Source organism: Nicotiana sylvestris, chromosome 12, assembly GCF_000393655.2.
Source record: "Nicotiana sylvestris chromosome 12, ASM39365v2, whole genome shotgun sequence".
NCBI lineage: Eukaryota > Viridiplantae > Streptophyta > Magnoliopsida > Solanales > Solanaceae > Nicotiana > Nicotiana sylvestris.
The window spans coordinates 58,812,077-58,821,820 of record NC_091068.1 but is presented as its reverse complement, the minus strand read 5'-3'; the positions used below and the strand labels follow the sequence as shown (position 1 = coordinate 58,821,820).

General features: G+C 38.6%; 1 protein-coding gene across 1 annotated transcript; it reads right to left on the bottom strand.

Annotated features, from left to right (window-relative positions):
- Positions 1 to 2,775: 2,775 nt before the first annotated feature.
- On the bottom strand, positions 2,776 to 3,367 carry LOC138883087 (uncharacterized). The gene is made up of 2 exons (XM_070163747.1): positions 2,849 to 3,367; positions 2,776 to 2,793 (listed from the first exon to the last, which is right to left on the bottom strand). Exons 1-2 carry the CDS (start codon positions 3,365 to 3,367, stop codon positions 2,776 to 2,778), a joined length of 537 nt encoding a protein of 178 aa, XP_070019848.1.
- Positions 3,368 to 9,744: the final 6,377 nt, after the last annotated feature.

The window sequence follows — 9,744 nt, the reverse complement described above, 5'->3', positions numbered from 1 at the left end:
TCACCTTGCGAACCAGAGAGTCCGCACCAGAATGGTTCCCACAAGTGACCTCGTGGATTTCTCGTAATACATAATCGGTGTCCCCGGGTCCCAAGCACACTTCTAGTGGTCCATCAAAGGTTCTTCTATACAACGTTCCATTTTTGTCGAGTGAGAATCGAGCTGCTTTGGCTTGAATTGTTCTTGATTCTTTTGGGTCCGCAGGGAGCTTCCCATGCTTCAAGTAGTCGATGTACTTATTCATCCAATCCCAAACTAAACTTCTTGAATAAATATCTATATGGCCTTCTTCGACCATCGACCTCAATAATTGGATGACAGTCCCCGGGACGATATCATCTTCTTCAACTGATGACCCCAAGTTTGCAAGTGCATCGGCCTCGCTATTCTGTTCTCGAGGTACATGGTCCAATGTCCATTCCTTGAAGAGGTGTAATGTCACTTGAAGTTTGTCTAAGTACCTCTACATTTGATCGCCTCGAACTTCGAAGTCACTTTTACTTGATTCACTACCAAAAGGGAGTCACACTTTGCCTCGATGACCTCTGCTCTAAGGCCCCTGGCTAGTTCGAGACCTGCAATCATGGCCTCATACTCGGCCTCATACTCGTCCTCATTGTTAGTCAGTTTAGAAGTTTTGATAGATTGCCTAATGGCACTGCCCGTAGGTGGTTTTAAAACGATGCCGAGCGCGGATCCTTTCACATTCGATGAACAATATGTGAAGAGGGTCCATACCCCCAATGACGTACTCGTTTTTAATAAGAGTTCCTTTTCTACTTGGGGTACGAGGTCATGCGTGAAATCGGCCACGAAGTCTACTAAAATTAGAGACTTGATAGTCGTTCGAGGCTGATATTCAATGCCATACCCTCCAAGTTCGATGTCCCACTTGGCCAATCTTACCGATAGTTCGTACTTATACAAGACATTTCGAAGTGGGAACGTGGTCAATACACATATAGGGTGGCATTGAACATATGGTTTTAATTTCCTAGACGCGCTTATTAATGCAAGAGCTAACTTTCCAAATGTGGGTACCTAGTTTCAGCATCTCCTAGGGTCCGACTCACATAATAGATAGGAAATTGCGTATCTTGCTCTTCTCAAACCAACACGCCATTTACCGCCACCTCGGACACGACTAAATACAAGTAGAGTGTTTCATCCTTCTTCAGAGTATGGAGCAGGGGTGGGCTCGAGAGATACCGTTTTAATTCTTCCAAGGCTTGTTGGCACTCCAGTGTCCACACGAAGTTGTTCTTCTTCTTGAGTAGGGAAAAGAAATAATGGCTCTGATCTGATGACCTCAAGATAAATCAACCTAGGGAAGCTATCCATCCGGCCGTTGTACGGATTTCACATTGTTCACTACGGTGATTTCCTCGATGGCTTTGATTTTATTGGGGTTGATATCGATACCTCTGTTCGACACCATGAAGCAAAAGAACTTGCCCGAGCCGAATCCAAAAGCACATTTCTCGGGGTTGAGTTTCAATTTGAACTTTCTTAGGATATCGAACGTCACCTGCAAATGGGTCAAATAGTCCTCTGCGTGTAGGGACTTAACTAGCATGTCATCAATATAAACATCAATGGATTTGCCTATTTGATGTTCGAACATCTTATTAACTAGGCGTTGATATGTGGCTCCTGCATTTTTTAGCCCGAAGGGCATTACATTATAACAATACGTATAATAATTAATGATAAACGAAGTCTTTTCCTGGTCCTCCAAGTTCAATTGAATTTGGTTGTACCCGGAGTAGGCATCGAGAAAAGTAAGGATCTCGTGGCCGGCCGTAGCATCGATCAAACGATTGATGTTGGGCAATGGGAAAGAATCTTTAGGACATGCTTTTCAAATCTTTGTAGTCTACACACATTCTACGTTTGTTTCCCTTTTTAAGGACTACCACTACGTTAGCTAGCCATTCGGGATACTTTACTTCACTGATGGACCCTATTTTGAGAAGTTTGTTTATCTCTTCTTTCATGAATGAATGCTTTACCTCGGACTAAGGTCTCCTCTTTTGCTTCATCGATTTAAATCTGGGATCGACACTTAGTCAATAGATAGTTATCTCCGGTGGGATCCCTGTTATATCTAAGTGGGACCATGCAAAGCAATCAAAGTTATCGATAAGAAATTAAATAAATTTTTTCCTGAGTTCTGGGGTTAACCCCATTCCTAGTATACCTTTCGTTCTGGAAGATACTCGATCAATATGGCCTGCTCGAGTTCTTCGACCGTGGACTTCGTCGCATCTAATTCCTCGAGGGCAACGAAGGCTCAGGGGGTGAGGAAATCTTCTTCTTTATCCTCGACCACCTATTCATCGTCCACCTATCCCTCAGGCTCAACCGAGGGTATGGGTTGTGATTACTATTTGGCGACCTGATTATCCTTTGGCTTCTCCGATGTGGATGGTGTCGATATTGGTTCTAAGTCGTGTACTACAAACATCTCCTTAGCAGCGTGCTGCTCTCCATATAATGTTTTCATGCCATCCTTTGTTGGGAACTTCATCATTTGATGAAGGGTTAATGGCACTGCCCTCATGCTATGGATCCATGGCCTTCCAAGTAATGCATTATACCTCATATCTCCTTCAATGACATGGAACTTGGTGTCTTGTATGGTTCCGGCCACATTGACTGGGAGGATGATTTCCCCCTTCGTCGTTTCACTAGCCATGTGGAATCTATTCAAGACTCGAGAGGCAGGTATGATTTGGTCAAGTAGCCTAAGCTGCTCCACGACCCTTGATCTAATTATATTTGCTGAACTACCTGGATCCACGAGAACACGTTTAACTTAAACTTTATTTAAAAGAATAGAAATTACCAATGCATCGTTGTAAGGCTGAGATAAGGCCTTAATGTCTTCCTTGCTGAATGTGAGGGTGTCCTCGGGCATGTAGTCCCGAGTCCGTTTCTCCTTTGTGATAGATACTTTGGTATGTTTGAATATAGGTCCATGTGGGACGTCGACTCCATCGATGATCATGTGAATGACATGTTGAGGTTCTTCAGGTTCATTCTTCCTATTTGCATCTCTTTCTCGGAAATGGTTCTTGTCCCGATCGCTGCGAAATTCACAAAGATGCACCTCGTTGAACAACTGGGCTACCTCCTTTCTAAGCTGCCTACAATACTCGGTCCTATGCCCATGAGTACCATGATACTTGCACATCAAGTTTGGGTTCCTCTGAGAAGGATCGGTCTTTGTAGGCTTGGGCCATCTAGTATCTCTAATTTTGCCAATGGCTGAGATGATTCCCGAGGCATCGATGCTGAAGTTGTACTCTGATAATCGGGGTGCCTCCGCCGATCCCAAGTGCTTATCAAACCCGATTTTGCTCATGAGTCCTCGGGAACTTTGACCTCGATCTGATCTTCGATCATTCCGAGGTATGTTACGCCTTGAAATGTTCCTTTGATCCTCGGCGTATGGCCGATATCTTTCCTTATTCGACCTTGGCCCCCTGTCGGCATTTCCTGACTCCTTTGGTAGTAACATGCTTGGATAAACTGAGCCCGATGGGGCTCCCAACTGGTCATCCTCGACCCTAAGTTTTGATTGGAACCTGTTATGTATATCCGCCCAAGTCATGGCGGGATACTTGATCAAGTTCTGCTTCAGCTATTTTGAAGCTATCGAACTTCGTTCATTTAGCCCCTGAGTGAAGGCTTGTATGGCCCAGTCATCGGAAACTCCCTCAACATCTCGTTCTCCCTTTGCTTTATTTTGAATACATCAGACTTCCTTGTTGCAGCCATTATGGCACCGGTGTGTGCCTTTACAAATGAGTCTGCCAACATGGAAAACGAATCGATAGAGTTCAGAGGTAAGTTATAGTACCAAATCATGACACCCTTAGACAGAGTTTCCCCAAACATTTTTAGCAAAATAGACTCAATCTCATCGTCTTCCAAATCATTTCCTTTTATGCCACAAGTATTTGTAGTAATGTGCTCGTTGGGATTAGTAGTTCCATTGTATTTTGGGATATCTGCCATCCGAAATTTCTTCGAGATGGCCTTCAGAGCCGCACACTGGGGGAATGGTTTTTGCACAAACTTCTTCGAGTCCAGGACTTTCAAAATCGGAGGTACTCCTGGTATCTGGTCGACCCTAGAGTTGTATGTCTCCACTTTTTTGTCATTTTCTTCAATCTTCTTTTCTCCGGTCTCGATCCTTTTGGCAAGCTCTTCGAGCATTCTCATAACCGTGGGGTCAGTCCCCGAGCCACTTTCAGCGGGCCTTTCAAGCCCTGGTTCAATACGCCGAGTGTTCTATGGTTAGGCGGTGTTAGGAGTTCTATTCTGACTCTGAAGTTGAGTGATGATGACTTGCTGAGCTTGCAGCATTAATAAGTTGGTATTTTACCAACTTATTTCCTCTTTATACTTAAGTTATTGTATGATTTTATTGAGAAATTAGGACATTTTATAAGTTTTATTGGCATATTTCAGGTATCATATGATTTGGAGAAGATACGGAAGAAACCAAGTCAAAATGTTCAAAAATGGTGAAAGATGGCTGTTGCCAAATACCCTATGTGATCACAAGAGCTTGTACGCGATCGCAGAAGTCAATGAAGACAAAATTATGCGAACGCGTATGTATCAATGCGAACGCATAGGAGAAAGTTTGGTCAGCGGCTGGTCAACCTACCTATGCGAACGCGGGGCACTGTGCGCGATCACGTACCTGGGGGAAATTATTCACTACAATCACAGGTGTATAGACGCGAACGCATAGCATATTTTCTGGGCAGATTTAGGGTAAAAATGGAATTTCATGTCTGTGTTCCCCAAGCCATTTAAGACACGACCAAGCCTATTGGGAAAAGATCTTTGGCTTATTTTTCAGTCTCAAACACTAGAGAGAACAAGGTTGGAAGCTAGGGTTTGCACACACACTTTGGTCTTGAAGATTTGAAGCTTTTAGTTGAGAATTTCTTACTCATTTATGTTCATTTCTTCACTTCCTTGCTTTGTATTGAATATCTAAGTGTGTAGTATTTATTCCAATACTTGAATCTTGTTTATAGAAATATTCATAATTAAAGTGTGGATTAAATACCTTGTTGTGCATATGTATTGAATGATTTTTCATCTTTTATGAAGCGAGTTATTGTTTCTTTAATTATTATTGTTCTTTAATGTTTCCAAAGGGATTAGCTAACTCTAGGACTCACTCATTAACTCCAAATTAATTTTGGGAAAGATTATTTTGGGTTGGGAAAGATTAATTAACAAGAACTTGAGGCTTTAACCCTCATTTTATAGATTCTACCTAGAGATAGGATTGAACTACTTGTAGCCATATCTGGGTATGCTTAATCTCTTAATTGTTTTAGGGATAATTCAATTGGAAAGTCTTGTTAGTATTTGGAAGAAGCTAATATAGAATTATTACCCGTGGCTAATTAACATAAACTCACTCATATTTGTAAAATCATGAAATACATTGGATCGTTACTTGAGTGTGATTCCCGATGCATCCATACTTGTAACCATTGATCATTTTACTTGATTTCTAGGTTATTTTACATTTCCGCATTTAGGTATAAACATTTTCTAAAACAAATTCTAAGTGTTTGGCATTGCATAACAAGTAATAATTCTCTTACATTCCTAATCGCCTACATATTGTTCTCTGTGGGATTCGACCCCGACTCATAGTTGGGTCAATTATTTTGCATGCGACCGTATCCATTTATTTTTAGTGGTGGATTTGGACGTCATCAAGCATCTCGAATATCACTTGGAGGCTGACTCCCCCTTCTTCCACTTCTGGCGTTCCTTGGTCCCCTGGTCGGGCTTCCCTGTGTGCATTCCTTACGGGGTCGGTGCCTGCGTCCGTGTTTAGAGCGTTATGTGAACTGATATCAACTGGCTCCATATTTGGAACTCCCTCGGGATTTATGGGTGGTACACCAACACATATACCGTTGTTTTCTCCGAGTCCCTCACTGTCATGGGCAGGTGCGGTTTGTGTGCTAGACATATCATAGCCTGAAATCAAAGAATCTTTGACAAGAAAAAGTGTGAATAATAATGTGTGTTATTGTAAAACTAGTACTAAAATAATCACTATTATCTTTAGCCTTGCGATTGGCGCCAAACTATTTATTTCGAAAAATGTGAGTAACAATTAAAGATAATTTGTGGTTTTAAAGATATGTAATTTATTCTAATACTAGTAAATATACAAGTAATATTAGGTTTAAGTAAGAAGAATTGATGAACCAAACCAGTATTGCTGGAGCAGCGGGGACCTCGAGCTCGATAATCTCGAGGGCCTTGAGGTGAGCTAAGAACCAATAAACTATGAACGATAAAGTAAAAATAATAAAACTGAAGAACAATTATTGAGCACGGTAAACAAGAAAAGCATAGTAGAATATTCTATTGCAGTGAATGAGATCTCTTTTACAAAGATTGGGGTCCCCTTTATATAGAAGGGGAAAACCCTAATATGGTACATTTTCAGTTATGGTAAAGAATTTTATTGGTACAGTTGTATAACAACCTAGTACGAACTTGTACTATTTCGTACAAATCTTATCCCTTAAGTTATACCCTAACCCACATGTTTGGGGAATTTCCGCTCTTTCTTGAGTGCCATCTAAAATGTAATGCCCTCGAGGTAGATCATGGCGGGTCTTCGATTTGCTCCCCCGAGGTATGCATTTTCCAGTCAGATTTGGTCTTTACTTCGTGCTACCCCGAACTCGAGCCCGGGGTTCTGTTCAGCCCTCGAGATTGAGCTCTCTAATCTCGACCGTATACAATTACAAAAAATAAAAAAGTAACTTTTGTGTTACAAACTATAAGTTTAGTAACTACAAGTAATTTTCGGGTTTTGACCCTACATAAGAGGGTTTTCCACCAAATACCACACATTTTCCACTTTGTTTTGAGAGAAAATTTGCCCACACGAATTTTATAAATTTCCAATATTATTCAGGTAACACAACAGAAGACCGTGGAACTATTGGGATATATGGTGGAGATGCTGCAACAACTGCTGGCTAATTCGCTTGAAGTGGAGGGGAACTTCATCGACGAGTGGTGTTCCCGCTTCAAGTATCCGTAAAACCCCGTATGTGCTAGTTGTTTATAATACAAGTAATTTCAACACTGAAATTGCTTTCACCGCATATAATAATCAAACAATCTCATGAGTTAATTTTGAAGCTGAATTAGATTCTAAATATATAAAAAAGAATGAGTTAATACTCATGCTATCAAAATTTACTTGTCCACTAAACTAAACATAAAAATCTATTTTTATTTGTCTAGCTTGGAAAACCAATGGATAATTTATCATTTTATACCTATTTTACCTTTCTTATTAAATATTATTTATTTTCAATTTATTTTCAAGCACATAATAAATAGGAATGATATAGTAAAATTATCATATTATTTATTATCTTTTAAGGAGGGTGCCAAGTCAAGCACAAGTAAATTTGGACGGACGGAGTACATTTAAACTCAGATAGTGAATGTACGTACAATCACCTCATTTTTCGTTTGCTCCGCCAATCTACAATTTATTGTCACGCAAAAGTCGCAAGCTATAGTCTTCCCACATCATTATGCCGTTTACGTACTTGGAAAACCATGTTGAATGCATGTCTCGGTACTCTACCCCGTGCTTCCGTTTCAGTAACTTGCATGTACCCCTTTCATCACATGCACTTTTTTAATAAGCTAAATTGGAAACCTGACAAAATCTCAGTATCTTTGTTTGGTGTTTGAGCCTTTTCAACGATCGTTCATGTGTCACTTCGTATCAGTCCCATTATTTGACGTCACTAAAGATCTCCAAGCAGTCAGTCTTAGAAACAGTAATATGTTAAACAATTACTCTTTCCGATTCAATTTAGATGAACTAGTTTGATTCGGCACGGAGTTTAAAAAAAATTATAGTTTTAAAAGTTTAAGGGTTAAAATTTTATGGAATCATGATATTTATGTATTTATAAAAGTTTCTCATTAAAGATAAAATGAGAAAAAAATAAAGAGTTTAAAGTTACATTATTTTCAATTATAAAAATGTGTCATTCTTTTTTGAATTCACTAACAAAAAAAGTGTGTCATCTAAATTGAAACAGGGGGAGTAGTATATATTGCGGATCTGACTTAAGAACGCGAGCTTTCTCCGTTCAATTTTTATGATATTATTTGATTAGATACAAAATTTAATTATTTAAAAAAATAATTACCTTTAAAATTTAGTATAATTTTAATTATTTCATGATATTTATACAGCTATAAATTTATACCTGTAAATATAAATATAAAGTTAAAAGTGTTTACCCTTAAAATTGGATAACAATTAAACTTATAATGTGGTTTTAAGGACACGTGATTTCACCCAATATCAATTGATAAATGTAAAGATTAGAAATAGAAATTAACAATAGGATAAAGCAAACCAGTATTGAACGAAATTCAGCCCTCGAGCTTGAATACCCTCGAATTGATTTGTGCAAGAGAAGTTAAAATATAACAAGTTTATGAACAAGAATATGAACTAAAGAAAAGGCGCTATATTTCTTTTTATATCTCAGAGTGTAAGGTAATTACAAATTGATTAGGACCCTCTTTTTATAGTAGAGGAATCCTATCTATGGTAGAATTCTAATTATGGAAGTGAATCCCATGATTAGAAAAACAGCCGCTCTTGATTTGATCTGTTCCGAGATTTACGCCATGATCTTCGACCAGTCACGGATATCTCGCCTTTCTGTATTGTCCTTTGCTCGATGTCTGTCTTATTTGGTCTCGATCGCTATCAGCCTCGATTTCGATAGGTACCTCGGCCCTCGAACTCGATACCTTGTCCCCGTGCTTTGGTCTGATCCAATGCGGCACCGATATTTGATGCAATTCCCTAGCCTCAATCAAATAGTAAAATTGGGTAGGCCCGATTTTAACCGTATACAAAAAGTTAAAAATATACCACTCTTTTTAAAGCAGGCTAATAAAAAACAATTGAGTAGAAAGATTGTTAACTTTTACTACTTACAAAACTTGTTTTTACACACATAAGGTACAAAACGGAAACTATGGTCTTTTGGCTCCTCAAAGCCCACGTTGAATCTGCAATTGGAAAAATCTTCCTCACTACATACACAAGCCAATAAAATAGAGAATATGTGCAAAATGCTTTATTTAACTGTACTGAACATCATTTTTTTCACTTGATGTATAAAATAAAATTCCAAGAAAAGAAAAATATCTATAATAACTTCTAACTAATATTTGTACTTCAGAAAACATAGAGGAGTAACATCATATATCGTTCTTAAAACGTAAAATATAATACTTCTTCCTATTTACTTGGTACTTTTGCTAAAATAGTTGTTCCAAAAATACTTATCATTTTAGAAAAAAAAAAAATTAAATATTCTCTTTGTTGCTCTAATAAATGTTTTAGAAATAGGTAATAAGATTTGAGAAATCAAAGAATAAAAAAGCAATCAAGTAACTCTAATACTAATGTTCTTAAAGGGAGTGCAAAAGGCTAAAATGACAATTAAATGGGATATGAGGGATATAGCAAGGATACCGAACATAAAAACTATTCAAACTCACTTCAATTTATGAATTATGCTAATTGTAGAGTTAAATTAAGTAAATTTAATGCATCCATCGAGTTCTGGCCAGGTTTTTATTGCTCCCCTATATTATGAGCTGTTCATTGGAGTGAAACGTGCA

Coding starts and splice junctions, on each gene's coding strand:
- LOC138883087 (XM_070163747.1), bottom strand. CDS start 3,367: ATGAGCAAAATCGGGTTTGATAAGCACTTGGGATCGGCGGAGGCACCC.